The sequence below is a fragment of the Cetorhinus maximus genome, chromosome 6 (genome assembly GCF_964194155.1).
Source record: "Cetorhinus maximus chromosome 6, sCetMax3.hap1.1, whole genome shotgun sequence".
Taxonomy (NCBI): Eukaryota; Metazoa; Chordata; class Chondrichthyes; order Lamniformes; family Cetorhinidae; genus Cetorhinus; species Cetorhinus maximus.
The window spans coordinates 30,575,021-30,597,884 of record NC_135884.1 but is presented as its reverse complement, the minus strand read 5'-3'; the positions used below and the strand labels follow the sequence as shown (position 1 = coordinate 30,597,884).

Sequence of the window (22,864 nt, the reverse complement as noted above, 5' to 3'; positions counted from 1 at the left end):
TGTCAAATGTTTGCAACTCTGAACCTAGATCTGACCTGCACAGAGAACAGACAGCATCAGCACACAGCAACTGTATAGGAAGAGTGGACAGGAAGTGGCACAAGGTCTGCAGACACGCAATGGGGGGAGCAACACTTGCCACAGGACCTGCAGTCATACACAGGGAGCAACACTATCACAGGATCACCAGACACACGGGAAGTAGTACTGACATAGGATCTGCTGACGTGCACAGGGAGCAGCACTGACATAGGATCTACAGACACAAGGATAGGAACACTGCCATAGGATGTACAGACAGAAGGGAAAGTAGCACTGCCACAGGATGTACAGACACATATGGGGAGCATCAATACTGCAGCATCTACAGACACATGGGTAGCAGTACTATCACAGGATCTACAGACACACTGGGATAGCAGCACTGCCACAGGCTCTACAGACAGAGGGAGCAATGGCTACCACATGATCTAGACACACAAGGGGAGCAGCATTGCCACAGGATTTTGTAGATATGCACTGGGAGCAGTATGACATGGAATCACCAGACACACACACACACAGGAGAAGCACTGCCACAGGATCTACAGACACACAAAGGGGAGCAGGGGTTCAAGAAGACAGCTCACTACCACCTTCTCAAGGACAATTAGAGCTAGGCTATAAATGCTAGCCTAACCTGCGATGCCCACATCCCATGAATGAATTTTTAAAAAAACACGGGTGAAGCAGCTCTGCCACGTGATCTATAAACACACACGGGGCAGCACTACTGCAGGATCTACAGGCACAAGGGTAGCAGCACTGCCACAGGATCTGCAAACATACACACGGTATGACACTACCATAGGATCTAGAGACACCTGAAGAGTAGCACTGCCAAAGGATCTAGAGACACTGGGAGAACACCACTGCCAAAGGATGTACAGACACACACACAGAGCAATATTGCCACAGGATTTGCAGACGTGCTCTGGGAGCAGCACTGACACAGGATTCACAGACACATGCAGGGGGAGCAGCGTTGCCACAGGTTCAACAGACACAAGGGGAGCAGCACTGCCACAGGAGCTACAGACACAAGGGGAGCAGCACTGCCACAGGAGCTACAGACTAACGGGGAGCAGTGCTTTCACAGGATCTACCAACACACACAGGGAGTAGCACTGCCACAGGATCTATAGACACACATGGGGAGTGCTACACTACCACACGATCTACAGACACACAGGGGGGGAGCAGCACTGCCACAGGATCTACAAACACACACTGGGAGCAGCACTGCCACAGGATCTACAAACACACACAGGGGGAGCAGCACTGCCACAGGATCTACAAACACACACAGGGGGAGCAGCACTGCCACAGGATCTACAAACACACATGGCGGGTGTTGCACTGCCACAGGATCTACAAACACACACAGGGGGAGCAGCACTGCCACAGGATCTACAAACACACATGGCGGGTGTTGCACTGCCACAGGATCTACCGACAGACACAAGGGGAGCAGCACAGGATCTCTAGACACAGTCAGGGGGAGCAGCACTGCCACAGGGTAGAGACCGGGGTCGGTAAAATGACTCAAGTGGAACAGGACAACGGCAAAGAAAAAGAGAAGGAAAAGGAGAAGGAGCAGCGCGGGGTGAAGCGACCGATAGTCCCCGCCGCCATCCCAGAGTCCGTGCTGGAGGTGAGTCGGTTAGTGAGGCCGAGAGCCAGCAGAGGAGCGGCTCAGAGCAGAGCCAGTGGCTTCATACCTTTAAACCAAGGCCTGGGCCTGGGGCCGGAGACTGCGGCCGGGCCTGGGCTGGGGGCCGGAGGCTGCGGCCGGGCTTGGGCTGGGGGCCGGAGGCTGCGACCGGGCCTGGGCTGGGGGCTGGAGGCTGCGGCCGGGCCTGGGCTGGGGGCCGGAGGCTGCGGCCGGGCCTGGGCTGGGGGCCGGAGGCTGCGGCCGGGCCTGGGCTGGGGGCCGGAGGTTGCGGCCGGGCTTGGGCTGGGGGCCGGAGGCTGCGGCCTGGGCTGGGGGCCGGAGGCTGCGGCCGGGCCTGGGCTGGGGGCCGGAGGCTGCGGCCGGGCCTGGGCTGGGGGCCGGAGGCTGCGGCCGGGCCTGGGCTGGGGGCCGGAGGCTGCGGCCGGGCCTGGGCTGGGGGCCGGAGGCTGCGGCCGGGCCTGGGCTGGGGGCCGGAGGCTGCGGCCGGGCCTGGGCTGGGGGCCGGAGGCTGCGGCCTGGGCTGGGGGCTGGAGGATGCGACCGGGCCTGGGCTGGTGGTTGGAGACTGCGGCCGGGCCTGGGCTGGGGGTTGGAGACCGCGGCCGGGCCGGGCCTGGAGGCTGGGCCAGGACTGGGGTCTGGGCGGGGGGCTGCGGCCGGGCCTGGCCTGGCCTGGAGGCTCGGGCCGGGGCTGGAGGCTGCGGCGGGGCTGGAGCTGGGCTGGGGGCTGCGGCCTGGGTTAGGCTGGAGGCTGCGGCGGGGCTGGGCCTGGGGGCTGGGGGCTGCGGCGGGGCCGGGGCTGGGCTGGGGGCTGCGGCGGGGCCGGGGCTGGGCTGGGGGCTGCGGCGGGGCCGGGGCTGGGCTGGGGGCTGCGGCGGGGCCGGGGCTGGGCTGGGGGCTGCGGCGGGGCCGGGGCTGGGCTGGGGGCTGCGGCGGGGCCGGGCCTGGGGGCTGCGGCGGGGCCGGGCCTGGGGGCTGCGGCGGGGCCGGGCCTGGGGGCTGCGGCGGGGCCGGGCCTGGGGGCTGCGGCGGGGCCGGGCCTGGGGGCTGGGGGCTACGGCGGGGCCGGGCCTGGGGGCTGGGGGCTGCGGCGGGGCCGGGCCTGGGGGGCTGGGGGCTGCGGCCGGGCCGGGCCTGGGGGCTGCGGCCGGGCCGGGCCGGGCCTGGGGGCTGGGGGCTGCGGCGGGGCCGGGCCTGGGGGCTGCGGCCGGGCCTGGCCTGACTCTCACTTCCAGCTCCTCCCCTCAATACCAAAGGGCTGGGCGTTTGTCAGAAGCATTGGGTAAAATATCTTTCATCCATAGACTGTGCACGATTGGTTTCTTAGTGCAGCAAGAGAGCCAAATAACTTACTACACTTAGAAAATTAAAATCAAATAGAATATGTTGTAAGGAAAGCCGAGGCGACTGTTCCAGCAATGGGGGTGAATTATGATTATTGAGAAATGAAAGTGGCCCAAAAAGGTGCTTTTTAAAATTCTCTTCACAATTTGAACAATGTGAAGGCTCCAATTATTGTTCCTCCTGAGTTTTACTGAGAAGCTGGTAGACTGCCTTCTTCAACTCCAGCTATTGCTGTGACAATGGGGAGGCGATGGTGTTATTGGTATTGTCGCTGGACTAGTAATCCAGGGTAATGCTCTGGGGACCCAGGTTCCAATGGGCAGAAGGTGGAATTTGAATTCAATAAAAATCTGGAATTAAAAGTCTAACGATGACCATGGAACCATTGTCGATCGTTGTAAAAACCCATCTGGTTCACTAATGTCCTTTAGGGAAGGAAATCTTCCGTCATTACCTGGTTTGGCCTACATGTGACTCCAGAACCGTAGCAATGTGGTTGACTCTTAAATACCCTCTGAGATGGCCTAGCAAGCCACTCAGTTGTAACAAACCGCTACAAAGTCAAAAGAAAGGAATGAAACCAGATGGATCACCCGGCATTGACCTAGGCACTGGAAACAACAATGTAACGGCTGGAAACAATGGCAGTCGCAGCCCTGTCGACCCTGCAGAGTCTTCCTTACTAACATCTAGGGCCTACTGCCAAAATTTGGAGAGCTGTCTCACAGACTAGTCAAGCAATAGCCTGACTTAGTCATCCTCACGGAATCATGCCTTACAGATCATGTCCCAGACACCACCATCGCCATCATTGGGTATGTCCTGTCCCATCGGCCGGACAGACCCAGCAGACATGGTGGCACAGTGGTATACAGTCGGGAGGGAGTTGCCCTGGGAGTCCTCAACATCGACTCCAGACTCTATGAAGTCTCATGGCATCAGGTCAGACATGGGCAAAGAAACCCCCTGCTGATTATCAAGTACCGCCATCCCTCAGCTGATGAATCAGTGCTCCTCCATGTTGAACAGCACTTGAAGGAAGCACTGAAGGTGGCAAGGGCACAGAACGTACTCTGGGTGGGGGACTTCGATGCCCATCGCCAAGAGTGGCTCGGAAGCACCACTACTGACCAAGCAGGCCGAATCCTAAATGACATAGCTGCTAGACGGCAGGTAGTGAGGGAACCAACAAGAGAGGAAAAAGATACTTGACCTCATCCTCACCAACATGCCTGTGCAGGTGCATCTGTCCATGATAGTATTAGTAGGAGTGACCACCGCACAGTCGTTGTGGAGACAAAGTCCCGCCTTCACATTGGGGGTATCCTCCATCGTGTTGTGTGGCACCACCACCATGCTAAATGGGATAGATTTGAAACAGTTCTAGCAACTCAAGACTGGGCATCCATGAGGCACTGTGGGCCATCAGCAGCAGCAGAATTGTACCCGAACACAACCTGTAACCTCATGGCCTAGCATATCACTCTATCTACTATTACCATCGAGCCAGGGGATTAGCCCTGGTTCAATGAAGATTGCAGGAGGGCATGCCAGGAGCAGCACCAGGCATACTTAAAAATGAGGTATAAACCTGGTGAAGCTATAACACAGGACTACTTGCGTGCCAAACAGCATAAGTAGCAAGTGATAGACAGAGCTAAGCGATCCCACAACCAATGGATCAGATCTAAGCTCTGCAGTCCTGTCACATCCAATTGTGAATGGTGATGGACAATTAACCAACTCACTAGAGGAGAAGGCTCCACAAATATCCCCATCCTTAATGATGGAGGAGCCCAGCACGTCAGTGCAAAAGATAAGGCTGAAGCATTTGCTCTTCCTCCATATATCTCCAAGTCAGGATGGCGAATGACTTGGAAGGGAACTTCCATGTGGTGGTGTTCCCATCTATCTGCTGCCCTTGTCCTTCCAGATGGTAGTGGTTGTGGGTTTTGAAGGTGCTGTTGAAGGAGCCTTGGTGAATTCCTGCAGTGCATCTTGTAGATGGTACACACTGCTGCTACTGTGCGTTGGTGGTGGAGGGAGTGAATGTCTGTGGATATAGTGCCAATCAAGCGGACTGCTTTGTCCAGGACGGTGTCAAGCTTCTTGAGCGTTGTGGGAGCGGCACTCATTCAGGCAAGTGGGGAGTATTCCATCACACTCCTGACCTGTGCCTTGTAGATGGTGGACAAGCTTTGGGGAGTCAGGAGGTGGGTTACTTGTCGCATAATTCCTAGCCTCTGACCTGCTCTTGAAGCCACAGTATTTATGTGGCTAGCCCAGTTCAATTTCTGGTCAATGGTAACCCCCCCCCCCAGGATATTGATAGTGGGGGATTCAGTGATGGTAATGCCATTGAATGTCAATGGCCGATAGTTGGATTCTCTCTTGTTGGAGATGATCATTGCCTGACACTTGTGTGTCGCAAATGTTACTTGCCACTCATCGGCCCAAGCCTCAATGTTGTCCAGGCCTTGCTGTATTTGGGAATGGACTGATTCAGTACCTGAGGCATCGCAAATGCTGCTGAACATTGTGCAAACATCAGAGAATATCCCCACTTCTGACCTTACGGTGGAAGGAAGATCATTGATGAAGCAGCTGAAGATGGTTCGGCCGAGGACCCTAACCTGAGGAGCTCTTGCAGTGACGTCCTGGAACTGAGATGACTGACCTCCAACAACCACGATCATCTTCCTCTGTGCTAGGTACAACTCCAACCAGCGGAGATTTTTCCCTCTGATTCCCATTGACTCGAGTTTTGCTAGGGCTCCTTGATGCCACACTCGGTCAAATGCTGCCTGGATGTCAAGGGTAGTCACTCTCACCTCACCTCGGGAGTTCAGCTCTTTTGCCCATGTTTGAACCAAAGCTGTAATGAGGTCAGGAGCTGAGTTGGCCCGGCAGAACCCAAACTGGGCGTCAGTGAGCAGGTTATTGCTAAGCAAGTGCCACTTGATAGCACAGTTTATGACCCCTTCCATCACTTTATTGATGATGGAGCGCATACTGATGGGGCATTAATTGGTCGGGTTGGATTTGTCCTGCTTTTTGTGTACAGGACATTACCTGGGCAATTTTCCACTAAGCCAGGTAGCTGCCAGTGTTGTAGCTGTACTGGGACAGCTTGGCTAGGGGTGCGGCAAGTTCTGGAGCACAAGCCTTCAGTACTATTTCCGGAATATTGTCAGGGCCCATAGCATTTGCAGTATCCAGTGCCTTCAGCCATTTCTTGATATCACTTGGAGTGAATCGAATTGGCTGAAGACTAGGATCTGTGATGCTGGGTCCTCTGGAGGAGGCTGAGATGGATCATTCACTCGGCACTTTTGGCTGAAGATTGTAGCAAATGCTTCAGCCTTATCTTTTGCACTGATATGCTGGGCTCCTCCATCCTTGAGAATGGGGATATTTGTGGAGCCTGCCTTATTTTTGTCACCATGTCGTTGATATAGTAGGCCCAGCTAAGCTCCTAGCCTGTGATGATCCTCTTACATTCTCCAGGACATCAATAAGGGATTTGTCTGTGGTGGTGACATTGAAGATCAGAGCGAGGTGGTTGAGCATTTCAATGATCATCATTGCTTGCCATTTATATGTACAGTCTGGATGTTCAGTTTTATCTGCTTCATTTTTAGAGTAGCTGAATACTGGAATTGTCAACAAATAATCCTACTGAGCTTATGTTGATGGGGAAAAGATAGAAAAGCTGATGTATTGTAGAGGATATATAGGCAAGTGACATAAATAGTCACCAAGTACATATGGGATGAGTTATGATGAGGATAACACATGCCTACCAATATCAACATAATACAAATTATCCAAACTGCTTTAATCTTGAGCTGAAAGGTCTAGAAGGAAGACAGATAAGGGAGGTTTACGTAATTAATCACTTTAGGTTTGCCTCATTTAAGCCAGGAAAATAGGATCAGAGGTTTTAAATTAAATTAGTGAAAAGTGAAAAATGTTGGATAAATTTAACCCAATGATTAATAAATGTTTGGAATAATCTGCCAGTAAGGATAGGATACTAAAAGGTTGAATTTTAGTTACTTTTTATCATCCTTGACTTTTCTTGTATATGTCCTAAAGATGGGTTATAAACTATAAGACTTAAGAGCAGAAGTAGGCCATTCGGCCCATCAAGTCTGCTTCACCATTCAATGAGATCAGGGCTGATCTGATAATCCTCAACTCCACTTTCCTGCCTTTTTCCCATAATTTTTCCCATCCCTTTTTCCCTTGATTCCCTTTCTGATTAAAAATCTGTCTATCTCAGCCTTGAATATACTTAATGATCCAGCTTCTATAGCCCTCTGCGGTAAAGAATTCCACAGATTCACTACCCTCTGAGAGAAGAAATTTCTCCTCATCCCTGTCTTAAATGGGCAACCCCTTACTCTGAGACTATGGTCCTAGACTTTCTACAAGAGGAAACAACTCCTCAGCATCTACCCCGTCAAGACCCATAGGAATCTTATATGTTTCAATAAGGTAGCCTCTCATTCTTCTAAACTTCTAGAGTACAGGCCCAACCTACTCAACCTCTCCTGATAAAAAAGTCCCTCCGTACCCAGGATCAACCTCGTGAACCTTCTCTGGACTGCCTCCAATGTCAGTATATCTTTCCTTAGATAAGGGGACCAAAACTGTTCACAGTATTCTAGGTCTGGTCTAACTATAGTTTTAGCAAGACTTCCCTATTTTTATACTTCATTCCCTTTGAAATAAAGGCCAACATTCCATTTGCCTTCTCTATTACCTGCTACGCTTATATGTTGGCTGTTTGGGATTCATGCATGAGGACTCCCAAATCCCTCTGTGCTGCAGTTTCCTGGCGTCTTTCTCCATTTAAATAATATTCAGTTCCTCTATTCTTCCTGCCAAAGTGCATAATCTCACGCTTTCCCACATTATATTCAATCTACCAAGTTTTTGCCCACTAACTTAACCTGTCTCTATCCCTCTGTAGACTCTGTGTCATCCTCACCACTTGCCTTCCCACCTATTTTTGTATCATCTGCAAACTTGGCAATAGTACATTCACTTCCCTCATCTAAGCCATTAATTTATATTGTAAATAATTGTGGCCCCAGCACTGATCCCTTTGCCACTCCACAAGTTACAGGGTGCCATCCTGAAAATGACCCCCTAATCCAACTCTCTGTCTTCTATTAGTTAGCCAATACACTTCCCCCAACACCATGGGCTCTTATCTTAAATAGTCTTATGTGCGATACCTTATCAAATGCCTTTTAAAAATCCAAATATATAATACATCTACTGGTTTCCCTTTATCTATCCTGCTTGTTACCTCCTCAAAGAATTCGAAGAAATTTGTCTGGCATGATTTCCCCTTCATGAAGCTATGCTGACTCTGCTTGATTATGTTATGCATTTCTAAATGCTCTGCTATTCTTTATAATAGAAACTAAACCTTTTAATATTTACTTTTGAAGCCAATCCAGAGTAACTTCATTGTGGTTATTCATCCTGGTTCATCCACTCTAAGGATTGGTCGAGCTGCAGATACACTTCCTGTTGGTGTACCTCATATCATCGCCAGAAGACATAAACATCAAGGACAGACTCGCTTTGAGGACCCATGGCTGCACAGGGATGGTCTCAATGTAAGTTGTTTTTGTCTTTTGTTTTGTCCTTTATTTTAGTGCCTGAGTTGAGCCTTTTAGCCTGTCAATATTTATGTTGTAGATAAAGTGAAAAATTAATGGCCCCAGTTTTCCAATCAACGGCAAAACAACAGTACTCAATGCTGATATCAAAGGAAGCTGCCCACAATGATTTAGCGATCTCTGCGACATGGATTTTCCGTTTCCCAACAACAGGTGCCAATTCAAGGGATCACTTGGCGTGATGTCATCAGGCAGGGTAAATAGCTAATCATATTGAAGTATTCTCACAGGCAGCAAGCTAAAAAGTGAAGTGCACTGATTATCCTTCACTTTTAGTTAAATTTTACAGCGAGTGAAATAGATGACTCAGACATACATGAGATTAGGTTAGAGACTAAAATAACATAGACTTTTTAAAAATTTATTTTTAAAATGTGAAGTTTTTATCATAATTTAGAGGTTTAACATTCCACAAATATAAAATTGGTTTTCAAGGGTCAGAGAGGTTTTTCAGCAATAATTATGAACTTAGTATGCCATTAAAAACCCAGTTACAATTGATTCAATAAGGTATAATTTTTTAACGTTTTTTAAATCGAGATTAATAGCACAAAAGGGAAATTCCTGTCAGTTTAATGAACTATACTTGATTGAAGCCTGGAGGGACATCAACCAATGCACCCTGTGGAGAAGCATTTCTCGATTTGCAACTTCTCAACTTCCATGTTTAACAGATCATGAGCAGACTCCACGAGTTACTGTCAGTTTCAGAGGAACACTGACACTGCAAGATCCGGTTTAGGGTTAAATACAATCGGACAAATTTTTGTTCTTCGCTTTCTTTGAAGAAATGTGTTTTTTATCTAATGATTAACTTACATTGCTAATGTGAAGATAATCTAAAATTGGAAATCCATAAATCAATGATTTTTTTTTTAAGAAACCAGAAAGTAATGAGCAAAGACAGAATGGCCTTAAAATGGTGGATCAAGCCATTTGGTCCAAAAAGATGTCTAATGGTGCGAGGCGAATACCAGCTCCTCCAGATCAGGTAGAGTAATACAGTTTTCTGGAGTAAGATTTCATCACAGCAACAATTTTACACAAGGGGAATGGTGGGGGCATCACTTTCTCTTTAAAATAAACTTGGATAATACCTGCATTCTTTATTGAAATATTACTTTGGTGCATAAAGTATGATAAACAATTCAGAAGATCATTGTTTATTATTGTTAAACTCTTTCATAGTTTGACATTTTCCATAGAGTTTACATTAAATGTTAGTGCATGGAAAAATATTTTTTGAAACCCAATATGGTAAAAAAAAATACAGCAGGTGGCAGGGCAAATGTTCCCCCAGTACATATGAGTTTGAGAGCTTTATGACTAGTGGATGGCACATTATAACATTTTATAAACTTTTCAGGTGAGGGCATATAACAAACAGATGAGACCAGCAGTCTTGGACACCAATTCTGGGGTCAGATGGACAAACACTTCACATCAACCTGAGTTTCTTGTAGGAGAAGAGGTAATTTTTTTTTTTCACTTGATAAGTAAACTTTGTGTTAATGTGCGTGTATATTCTTTACAAAAAATAAACTCTACCATTGATATGAAATACTGTAGACTTCTAAAAAATTACCTAACATTCTACAATCTCAGATGTGGCTGGTTATCAATCCTAGACAAAGTCAGAAGGGGAAGTGAACCACAAAGTTGCTATTTCTTAAAGCCTAGCCTTTTGTTTATATTGAGAACAAAATAGCTGGGCATCAATGTGTCAAATAAAAACACTCGGACATTACACCAAGAGTGAAACTTTTAGCACTTCAGACCATGGTTATTAAGCTGCGTAACTAGAAATTAACAGTCCCTATACTTCACAAAGTGTTGTAATATCCCAAAGGCATGAAATGTCCAACAGCAATTGTGGCTTGCACAAGTTTAGCCTTGGCTCAGTGGCAGCACTCTTGCCTCCGAGTCGGAAGGTTTTGAGTTTAAGTCCCATTCAAAAATTTGAGCACATAGTTTAAACTCACTCTTAAGTGGAGCACTGAGGGAGCGCTGTTGTATCGGATAAGGTGATAAAGCAAGGCCCCATCTGGCACCTCAGATAGATGTAAAGGACCTAATGACGCTGGATGTAAAAGATCTAATTACACTATTTGAAGGAGAGTAGGTCAGTTCTTCCTGATGACCTAGCCAATATTTATCCATCAACCTACAGCACTGTAGCAGATTATCTGGTCATTATTGTTTTGTTATTTGTGGAATATGATGTGTATTGAAAAGCACTTTGTGTCGTCCATACGTCATGAACAGGACTTTATAAATGCAAGTTCTTGTTCATCAAAGTTTTTTTCTTTCTCAGTTTATTGTACGTTAACACTTGGATGTGGAGCTATCTATTACTTGCTTTACATTGTTACAGCCCTGATTTCTCCTCTCACTACCTGTCTGTAAACAGAAAGGTATTTTTGATTTTTGATTTCTCCCTTTATAAGTGGTGGCATAGTTTCCCACCCATTCAGTTTTGGAGTAATCCAATCCTCTATTAATAACCCCACAGCAAACGCGAGATAAGGTAAAATAAGAGGGTATTTTATTTTACGCACCCACAGAAAACGCAGGAATGAGTTTCGCAATATCCGCCCCTTTAGCATTCGTACAATAAGAAAGGGAAGGGGGAAAAAAGGAGTTCAGGGCAAAGACCAAAATAAGATAAAAATAAGAATTATGGTTTTACGTGAATCTACAGTCCAGAATCATTGTCCAAGGAAGGTTTCTTTAGGTGGCTTTTTCTGGCAGAATTCCTGGTCTTGGCCCTAGGAACTCGATTGCAGGTTGAGTCCATTGAAGATGCAGCAAAGTATCCTGGGTATTAGCTCACTTTGTAGGTGCAATACAGGGTTCTTTATGGAGATCAGACTCTGAGAAAGATAGCGGTCAGAGACTGGCTGCTAGACTGGAGTCCAGTTTTCTCTACTGAGGTTGAACCACAACTGAAGATAAAATTCAGAAGTTGTATAACTAAAGGAATTCAAACAGCTCAAGTCTTGGTTATGTGACAGGATGGTTTCAGGTTGAGCTATTCAGCTAACGAGGCCCTCGTTAAACCCCATTGTGGTATGAACAGGTAACTGAAGAACCATTAGTACAATGTTGGAGATGGCGAGCCACACGCAGCTCTGCTTTTGTCCAGAGCTGGCTGGTGCAGACATATCATCAATAAATCCTTTCTGTTGGCTTGGCTGGAATGTTTATACAAGGAGGATGATGAGGTAGCATTTGTCCACTGGAACAGCTTAGAATCTTCCACAGCTACAAGCATGTGATCAGCTGCAGCCATTTCATCAGACCAGCAATTGTCGATTTTAAAAAACAGAAAAAAGACGTAGATATACATTTTTTTTCTTCCTGTCTCCTGGATGGGAAGCATGCATTGAGTCAACAAAAAACCTCTGAACTTACCTACACATTTTTCCTGGACCCTTTGTGCTTGCACTAGGGTACAGGTTTGTGAGACATTCTTCTCCTGATACATTTGTCTCTTCATAGATTACAAACTTCATAATCCTGCTGGTTTTTTGCTGCAGTTGGAAATGTTGTCATTTAACGCTTTCATTTCAGTTAAACCTACAATCTTGTGAAACTATTTTATGCTAGCTCTTCTAGGATACTTGGTGTAAGTTTACTACTAAGAAATGGTGCATTTTTCTGCACTGTCAATTAAGTTAATCACTAGGCAATACTGATATTGTTTTTTTTAAAGGTGAAGGGACTACACCCTATCCCAACCACTGCAGCACCTGATTCACTAGTCTTCTAATCAATCATGGTGTTAATCCCTCTTTTGCTCGTATTCTTTCTACCATTTTTACGCTGAATTCACAGCATAGAATCAGGCCATTCACAAACTGGTCTGTGCCGCTGTTGCTAGAATTTATCTGTCTAGCTTTTGAGTTAATTTCATAATGGATAGAGCAACAACTTTGTGTCATAATAGAAGTTGAAGTTGTACAATCCAAAATTAAGCATAATGAAAAGTATTATCTCATTCTTTTCCAACAGGCATTGTATGTAAATCCATCAGACTGCTACAATGTACATTGGCCAATTCGCAGAGGCCAGTTTAATCTTCATGCAGGACCTGGAGGCTCTGTCACGGCAGTGCTGGCTGATCTGGAAACTATATGGACTTTCGCTATTCAGAAGTTCCTAGAAATTCCCCGCAAAGATTTAAAGGTTAATAATAACTTTCTTAAATGAAAACAGTAAAACTCTGAAGTGCTTTAGGAGTTATTCCATTACAAGATATTTCACTTATTGACTGTTCTGCTGTCAATTATGTATAGCGCAAATATTTCGTTATAAAACTGCATTTTAACTTTTTAAATCAAGAAACCAAGTGGATTCCAAGCTGTTCACTTTTGTTTCGTAATTCTCTAATTAAGTTATACAATTAATTCCTGCTGAGTCTTTACCAAAAATTGTAATGTTCATGAGAAGTTCAATGAAACAACAGTTAGAATTCTTTAGGGCAAAATTTACACTTTTTATTGTGCTCTGTACTTTTGTTAATAGTGTACCTTTTCCACTTTTAAACATTAGACTCAGCAAGTCCAAGGAAAAAATGCACTGACAGTAGGACAGACACTAATACAATTTTCGGGAATAAAATTAATGCTGCGCTACAGAAATGTAATTTGGATTAAAAATAAATACTTATAGGGTGCTGGGGGGTGAAATTGGTCTATGCAGCAGCACAAAACAAGCTCTAAGCAAATTGGCAGCTGATTTTGCACCACACCTGTTTTTATTCTCATTGACTTGCAAAATGTTGCCAAGATTTTTAATTTCAAACCAAGTAAAAGCAACAGTGAGACTAGAAATTGTGTCTCCAAGAAGAGTTTAAACTATTGTTCTGTGAACTTCTGTGGAAAGCAGATTAGGCATGGTGAAAAATCATCTGCCAATTCACTTCAAACCCATTGTTTGCTTCCAGCATGGACTCTCTTAAACTCCAATTCCGCCTCTCTTTTTTAAAACAATCTCATCCCTTCAATCTAACCTCATCTATCTTTTCTGTATCTGTTTCCTCCTTATTTCCATCATTCATTTAGGAGGTGTCAGTGTGCTCCAAAAATCTGGACTTTTAGTTGCTGAAAATTGGTTGCAAGGCTAGTTTCTCAGCAAATCAAGATTCCTTAGTAAATTATCATTCCTATATGATTAAGTGTGTACTCAACACACCGAAGGTTATTTTGCTGGTGTTTTACAACAAAATTGTGAAATGCTGTAACACCTAATGCAGAAGATAACAGTAAGCTGAGTAGTTTCTTGGACTTGCCTATCAGTGCCATTCATGTTGGCGCAGACCATTGCAGTGACCTGTTTCTTGCTCTACGTCCCACCATTACATGTTTCACCTCTAAGCACCAAAGAGTGGCCTGAGACGTTGCAGACATAGGTGAGACCAGTTTGAAGCTAATTACCTGTCATGTTATGGCAGCACTGACTCTTCAATCCAATACTGAAGAAGTGCTGCATATTGGATGATCCATCTTACAGTCGATAGATTAAACTGAGTTCCTATCTGCCTGTTTAGGTGGAAGTAAATGATCCCATGGCACTATTTGTGCCCTGGTTAACATTTATTCCTCAATGATAAACTCTAAAATTAGGTTAACCTGTCATTTATCTCAATGCTGTTTGTGGTACCATGTTATATTCAAATTGGTTTACCTCCAAAACTGCAGCAACTGTATTTCAAAATCAATTCGGTAGCTGTGAATTGCTTCAAGACACCCTGAAGGCTTGAAAGGCACTATATGAGTGCAAGCTCTTTCTTTATAATCTTCAGACCCATTCCTAACAAAATATGTATTTGCTTTTTCTTTTGAAAGAGCTAACGGGTACAGCGTTGGCATCCTATGCTGGGAATCTATTCCGCGTATCATCTACTCGGGTTGGAAGGGAATTTTCATCTCCACTCGTGTGATGCATGTTATTTGTGTTCCTTAGATCTGTGCTCACAACCCGAGCTATACAGCCTACTTATTTATCTACATTATCCATGCCTCCGTGTCATGAAAACATAATAATTTTCATAATATTATTGTGATTTATTGTAAAGGTAGGTTAATAGTGGGGTTTGGATTAGTTTCTCTGTGTGGATGTATGTGTGTGGGGGATTTAATTGAATTGGAGGCAGCTGGGCTGGAGCTTTTGTGTTATCAAAAGGGAAGCTAGGCTTGAAATGCTAAATATATAAACATGGCTGAAGTTTTAGGATGTAAAGTGCGAGGAACATTTGCATTTTTAGATAAATTAGGTTAGTTTGAATTTCAAAGAGATGGTAAGGTGTTACACTTAGCCATAAGAAGCTAAGACAAACAGTGGGCAGAATTTTGCCATCAGCAAGCAGGAGGCGGGGCTCACTCACCAACGCGTAAAATGACGCAGGATGACGTCGGGCGGAACCCCCGACATTATCCCGCCCCATTTAAATTTTCAGGAAGGTGAGGGCACAGCCAAATCAGCTGTGTGCCCGCCGGCCTGTCAATGGCCAATTGAGGCCATTGACAGGATCATTTAAACAATTAAAGGACCTGCCCGTCCAACATTAAGGTTGACGGGCAGGCCAGGAGCCCCGGCGGGCAATAGAAAAAACATGAAACCTCATCCACCGGCGGGATGAGTTTTCATGTAGGGATTTAAAAAGTTTAATAAACTTATAATGTAAATTATGAACATGTCCCATCTCATGTGACATTGTCACATGAGGGAGACGTTAGGGAATTTTGTTTTTCTAATTTTCATATTTTTGAAAGTGTCAGCAATCTCCCTGAGGCAGCACTTAGCCTCAGGGAGATGTGCGCTCTTTCGTGCGCATGCGCAAAAGAGCGCACTCTCGCTTTTGGGGAATTCCCCCCCCCCCCCCCGGCCGCACAGGAAGCGCATAGCGCTTCCCACTGGACATCACGTTAGGCCTGCCCACGTAAAATGGCAGCAGGGCCCGCTTCCCCGGTGGGGATCGGCTCCCTGCCCACCGGTGATTGAGTCGGGCCCACCCATCCGGCAGGCAGAAAATTCTGCCCAGTGTGTTTATTTTTCCCAAAGGTTACTGATAATATGAGTACTATGAAAGAATTATATTGAAAAAAGTAAAGTTGCAAAGACATATTGGAACAATGGAATTTACATTAAAAAGGGAGAAACATGTATAAGGGAGATGAGGTTATATGTAAGGAGAAGACCTTCTAAGATCTAACAAGTGTGAAAAGCCTCTAGCCTCTGTGCATCAAGTTGCTGCCTACAGGAATCGAAGCTAAGAAAACTCACTGTGAATATCACTATCCAGGGTATTGTGTGCTTTGCCTTGGTTGTTGAAATGTATTTGTTTTACTGTTGCCTTAATAGAGGTGTAACTGGGAATCAGATTAATTAGGGATTTAGGAGTTATTATAGTAGTAATTTGTAGACCTATGTATGTGCTTAAAATCTTTTCTTCTATTAATAAATGTTTAATTTAGTTTTGTAAAAAAAAACCTCGAAGCCTCGGTGGACTTTTTACTATGAATTAAAGGCACGTGTCTCAATAAAACACAAATTGCAAAACAGTTGTAGCAGCTGTTTCAAGTTTCCCTCTGGGATTTGATCAACTCGGCATTTACCACCGTGTCATAACGTTCTGTAAATCATCTTCAATGAAAATATTCAGCACGATGAATCTCCCTTCATAACCTAGACTGCCAAATGACCCATTTTCCCTTTACATTTTCCTGAACTCTTTCCAATGTATATTCTTTTATGATGTAGCTAAAATTGTATATGATTGTGGACTTGCCAGGGATCTGTACAAAGTTGGACTAACTTATTTCAACTCATACATATTATCCAGATGGGAATAAACTTGCCCTAGCTTGGATTCCAGAATTGATATTTAATTAGTTTGAAGTACTTGCCTCCAAATTATTCATGAGTCCACTCCGAGATCAATGTAAGAATGACTGTTAAAATAGTGGGTTATTATTGACGGAATTATAATTAAACTTGTAGGCAATATTTGCAGACATATTGTTTTTTTATAAAAACTTGATGCAATATTTATTACATCAGTGTGTAAGTTCCACATATATGAAAGTAAGCTTATCTTTCATACAGACAGAAGATTCAATGGCAGCCACTAATCCAGCTTGAATGGAGCTTTGGCCAATACCATATCTATATCTACAATTGGAAAGCCATCTTGTGAGGGAGCGGCAGAGAAAACAGCATTCACTTTATTGCAGTAAAATAAAATCAAAATTCTGTAGATGCTGGAGATCAGCACCAGTGGAGAGAGAAACAGAGTTAACATTTTGAGTCCAATATCAGTCATCTTTGGGTTCTGAAGAAGTCATATTGAACTCTAAATGTTAACTCTGTTTCTCTCTCCACAGATGCTGCCCAACCTGCTGAGTTTTTCAAGCACTTTGTTTTTATTTCACTTTATTGCAACACTTTTTTAATACTGCATTGAAGTGTCAGTCTAGATTATGCACTCAAGTCCATGGAGAGCATTTGGGGGCAAAATATTGCTTTAAACTTAAAATGTATTTTGCCATGGATTGGTAGAACCTGACATAGGGGTATTCAAAGTATTTTGAGAAAGAATATTGCACCCATTCAAGATTTTTAATATGTAATAGATGCATTATGACACATTTTCCTTTTGTACTGCACTTTTTAAAATATTTTTATAATCCTGGGATTTATTTAATTGTTTTGTTTTGACTACACAAGTATTACAGGTGTATACTGCTCATCCCGGATATCTACAACAGACAACATGTTAAAGAGCTGATAAACCTACTTTTGAACAATATAGGATTCTCAGGCAAGTGTACATAGTATATTTATTATTGCAGAGGACCTGGCTGCACAGATGTAATTTTAATGTGGACCTGTATCAAAATATTCGGCAAAAGAGTGCTCTAAATCATATCTGTAAGAAAAAGAAAAGGTAAAGTTTTAAAATATAACATAAGAAATAGGAGCATGAGAAGACCATACAACCCATGGAGCCTCCGCCACCATTCAACTCCACTTTCCCGCCCAGTCCTCATATCCCTTGATTCTCTGAGAGACTAAAAAACTGTCGACCAGAGCCATAAATATGTTCAATGGTGGCACATCCACAACCTTCTGGGGTAAAGATATCTCCTCAGAATCTCAAACTTTAATTTTACTTTCCTTTTCACATGCTGATGAATCTGCCATGTATTTCCTGTTTTATTTCACATTTATGATTTTAAGTCTGGAATAATTTTCCTATGAGACTTAATATAGGTACAGTGTCACAAAACCGGCAAACCAGGAACCAAGGTCATGCCAGATTTTGGATCTTGCCGGATTTTGGGTTGGGTGGTTTGGGCCGTGCCGGGTCGGGTGGGGTCAAGGGTCATTCAGAGCATGGAAATAGACCAGCATGCAAGCGACGAAGCGGGTAACCAGCCCAACACTGCACCACCCCAATGCAGCGCCTAGCCAAATTGTCCTGGTAAGTTTTTTTTTATTTTACTCAATTAAAATTGATGGATGACACATTTTTAAAAATTTTTAAATAAACTAAAATAAGGTTTTCGGACAACTCTGATTTTTGGACAGCTGGATTTGAGACACTGTAGCTGTAGAGGTTAATAGCTGCTCATTTTTAATTGAGGTAATTAATGTTCGGTTAATCAAGAATCAGCAGAATTTGGTCTTTAAAAAACAATATTTGCTCAATGATGTTCAATTTTAAATTTTTTAAAATATGAATAGTTTTTAGTTACTCTTTGCCTTTTTACAATGTTTTCCAGGTGTTGTTGTCCACCAGGAATCAATCTGTGCTACTTTTGGGAGTGGTTTAAGCAGCGCCTGTGTTGTAGATGTAGGAGAACAAAAGACCAGTGTGTGTTGTGTAGAGGATGGAGTGTCGCAGCGAAATACTAGGTCAGGCCGATGTTTCACTTTTAAAGGTGGATTAAAGGTTTTTGATTCATAGGTCCAAACCCAATTAACTAGATAACCAGTGGGATATTCTAACTTGTTGTGCATTATATCTGAGGAAAAAGAAGTTGATAAGTGTTTGAACTCGGGCATAGATTTTTTTAAGCAAGTACTAACTACAGGTGTTGCAATCCCGATATGTCAGGTCTCACTCGTTTGGTGTACAACTCAACATATCGGTCTAATGTGCAAACAATTTAATGTATGTCACTTTCAGTATGAAATACAGCTCCATATAGTGTGATGAGAGATGTATATTTTTATGTTTGTGATTATGTTTTCTCTGTAGAGACCTGTGGGTATGTGTGTATCCAGGGTTAAATAAACAAGGGGAAGGTTATTATGGACAAGTTGCCTATGAGACCTAAGAGATGAAAGGTTAAAAGGTTAGATTTGTGCATTTGTAATGAGTGGTTATGGTGGATTTGAGTTACAAGTAAATAAGTTGGATCTGAAATTTGCAGTGTGAGCTAAGTGAGGAAATTGGTTTTCAGTTGTTGAATTTCAATGGGAGAGGTGACTGGGAACACTTGCATCTTACAGACGTTCCATAAGTAAACAGGGGAAGGTATATTAAATTTTATTGACCCAGAAGTAGAGATGAAATAGAAAACATGAAAGATTTTTATATTTGGAGAAGTTGAGTTTCAAAGAGGTTTTTAGAGGACAATGGAACGTGAAATGAAAGGGGGAAAAAATATATTTAGGGGCTGTTTAAGACCGTAAGACATAGGAGCAGAAGTAGGCCATTCGGCCCATCAAGTCTGCTCCGTCATTCAGTGAGATCATGGCTCAACTCTACTTTCCTGCCTTTTCCCCATAACCCTCGATTCCCTTATTGATTAAAAATCTGTCTATCTCAGCCTTGAATAAACTTAACGACCCAGCCTCTACCGCCCTCTGTGGTAAAGAATTCCACAGATTCACTACCCTCTGAGAGAAGAAATTCGTCCTCGTCTCTGTTTTAAATGGGCACCACCTTACTCTGAGATTATGCACTCTGGTCCTAGACTCTCCCACAAGGGGAAACAACCTCTCAGCATCTACCCCCTAAGAATCTTATATGTTTCAATAAGGGTGCCTCTCATTCTTCTAAACTCCAATGAGTACAGGCCCAACCTACTCAACCTCTCCTCATAAGAAAATCCCTCCATCCCTGGGATCAACCTAGTGAACCTACTCCGGACTGCCTCCAATGCCAGTATATCTTTCCTTAGATAAGGGGACAAAAATTGTTCACAGCATTCTAGGTGTGGTCTAACTAGTGCCTTGTATAGTTTTAGCAAGACTTCCTTATTTTTATACTCCATTCCCTTTGAAATAAAGGCCACCACTCCATTTGCCTTCCCTATTACCTATTAGCTTTTCGGGATTCATGCACAAGGACTCCCAAATCTCTCTGTGCTGCAGCCTTCTGCGGTCTTTCTCCATTTAAATAACACCCAGCTCCTCTATTCATCCCGCCAAAGTGCATAACCTCACATTTTCCCACATTATTTTCCATCTGCCAAGTTTTTGCCTACTCACTTAACCTGACTATATCCCTCTGTAGACTCCTTATGTTATCCTCACCACTTGCCTTCTCACCTATTTTTGTGTCATCCACAAACTTGGCGATAGTATATTCACTTCCCTGATCTAAATCATTAATATATATTGTAAATAATTGAGGCCCCAGCACTGATCCCTGTGGCACTCCACTAGTTACAGGTTGCCATCTAGAAAATGTCCACCTTATCCCAACTGCCTGTCTTTTATTAGTGAGCTAATCCTCTATCCATGCTGATATGGGCTCTTATCTTATTAAGTAGCCTTATGTGCGGTACCTTATCGAATGCCTTTTGGAAATCCAAATATATTACATCTACTGGTTTCCCTTTATCCTGCTTGTTACCTCCTGTAGAGATAACTGTAGAAAGTTGCTGTGGGGGTTGCCCACTGAAGACATTTTCTGTGTGTTGGATTGCTGAAAAGCTGTGAAAGATTTAAACTGAAGAAAGCAACTCAATGCTAAGCCAGGAATTCTTTGTTTTAGGAAACAGTTTGTTTCTGAACCTCCTTTTGTAAGTGTTTGAGGTACACCGTGAGGTGTACCTATATTAAAGTAACAACAATTCCTTGACTTGGGTAATATTTGCTGGATTTTTATGGTTGAAATCTATAAGGGGTTGTTGCCAAAAACGTAGTTTAATTTTGTACTTTTAAACCAAGCATGTTTTTTGGGGGTTGCTCTGTAAGACTGTTATTTAACTGTGTCACTTTTATCTTGTGTGCTTAAGTTTTTTTTTCTTTTTAATAAATCTTTTAAGTTTTAAAATTCTATAAAGGTGTTGCTGAAATTCTGTGCTTTTGAGGCCTTCCTCCTCATTTTCACAATAAAAAAAAATGTCTATGATCAGCCAGACAGACTTCACTCTGGGGGTCTGGCTTGCTCAACAATAACATCAGCTGTGGTCATCAGCTAAGTGGAATCACTTAGCTCTGTCTACAGCATTACATAGTGCTTTTAACACTGAAAAGTGCCCAATGTGCTTTAAAGAGGCATTATCAGACAAAAATAGATACTAAACCAAAATAGGAGACAGTAAATGGGTGACGAAAAAGGTGGTCAAAGTGGTGGTTTTAATGACGATCTTAAAGGAAGAGAGGGAAGTAATAAGGTGGCAGTATTCAGGGAAAGAATTCCAGAAGTGAGGATTAGATGGCTGAAGGCACAATTCCGATGGGTAGAGTGAAGAGGTGGTATAATTGGGTTTGCACATATGTAAATCTTAACTCACACTGAAGTGGCGCAGATTTGTTTTCTTCAGAGTCAGTTTGATTAGATTTGTACATGTTTATTGGTGTTATAACATTAAATAAAAATGGACAACAGAAGGTATTGTTGACTGATTTATCTATGTCCTGCAGATTGCGTTTGGCATATGGAGGATCTGATGTGACCAGATGTTTCTTCTGGCTTATGCAGCGGTCTGGTTTCCCTTATAGAGATTGTCAACTATTTAGTCGAATGGATTGCCTTCTTCTTCAGCAGCTTAAAGAGACATTCTGCCATCTAGACCAGGTGACCATGACTCCAATAAAATTTTAAATAGAAAACAAGTGAAAAATATAATTCTAAATCATTAATCTTAAGTATAATTATTGTTCACGGTGTTTTAAAATAATATATTTTGGGGGCAGATGCACAACGTTGATTTAATAATCCTTATAAATTGAAGGATAATCTTATTTTCAAAAATTTGGGTGTATTTTGCATTTTGAAGTTAACCCATATTTTAATTTTCCAATTGCAATTCCACAAGTTATAAAAAGTGCAACCAGTGCCTATTGCACTAAATTTCAACAAGAGCTGAAATTGCAAAATGATATAGGAGTGAATCAAGAATTGACTCAGTTTCATTCTGTTGGTGTGCTGCCCTCCTGGACACCTTTCACAAGTTAATAAAAAAATCAGCACCAAAATTAGAGAGTGCTGGATGCAAGTGAAAAATCTAAATAGGTCTGCGCCCAGGCGTGCTGAATCAGTTGGGTGCAATATACATCGGAAAATAAGGAGTGCAAAAGTGGAGCACACACTTGTAAAGGAATTCTATAATTTTTCTCCACTAATTTAAATGGAGTAAAATCAGGTGGGTATCTATAAAGATGTGCACTCTGACCCACACAACTTTCTAATATTCACTTTACCCAACTCATCCACTGTACACAGACCCACGAAAATCTCCCCTTGGGTTCAATATTCTGTCCCCTTAAAATGAATGCAGGACTGGAGGAAAAGGCTGCTTTCATCCCAGTATATGGGTCTGCCATTGGAATAAAGTTAAATTGTAATCTTCTTTAAATACCTTGCATTTTGTAAGGACACTGTGAAGCATGACTTGAGTCTTCTGTAGAATAGCAACAACAACAACTTGCATTTATATAGCACATTTAACATGGTAAAATGACCCAAGGCACTTCATAGGAGTCCTATCAAGCAAAATTTGATACGGAGCGCCAAAAGGTGATGGAAAAGAGGTAGAGAAGTGGAGAGGTTTAGGGGTGGAATTCCATAACTTGGGGCCTTGACAGCATGGCCACCCAATGTGGAACAATTAAAACCAGGGATGCTCAAGAGGCCAGAATT

At 43.4% G+C, this 22,864-nt stretch overlaps 1 protein-coding gene across 1 annotated transcript in view; it reads left to right on the top strand.

Annotated features, from left to right (window-relative positions):
- Positions 1-744: 744 nt before the first annotated feature.
- actr8 (actin related protein 8) overlaps positions 745-22,864 on the top strand; it is a 31,559-nt gene continuing 9,439 nt past the window's right edge. The window contains exons 1-9 of the mRNA XM_078543502.1: positions 745-833; positions 1,506-1,693; positions 8,524-8,694; positions 9,638-9,748; positions 10,124-10,228; positions 12,772-12,945; positions 17,488-17,581; positions 18,546-18,678; positions 21,646-21,799. Of these exons, the coding sequence (XP_078399628.1) occupies positions 1,580-1,693; positions 8,524-8,694; positions 9,638-9,748; positions 10,124-10,228; positions 12,772-12,945; positions 17,488-17,581; positions 18,546-18,678; positions 21,646-21,799 (1,056 nt within the window). The 5' untranslated portion in view covers positions 745-833; positions 1,506-1,579. The remainder of the gene's footprint in view (positions 834-1,505; positions 1,694-8,523; positions 8,695-9,637; positions 9,749-10,123; positions 10,229-12,771; positions 12,946-17,487; positions 17,582-18,545; positions 18,679-21,645; positions 21,800-22,864) is intronic.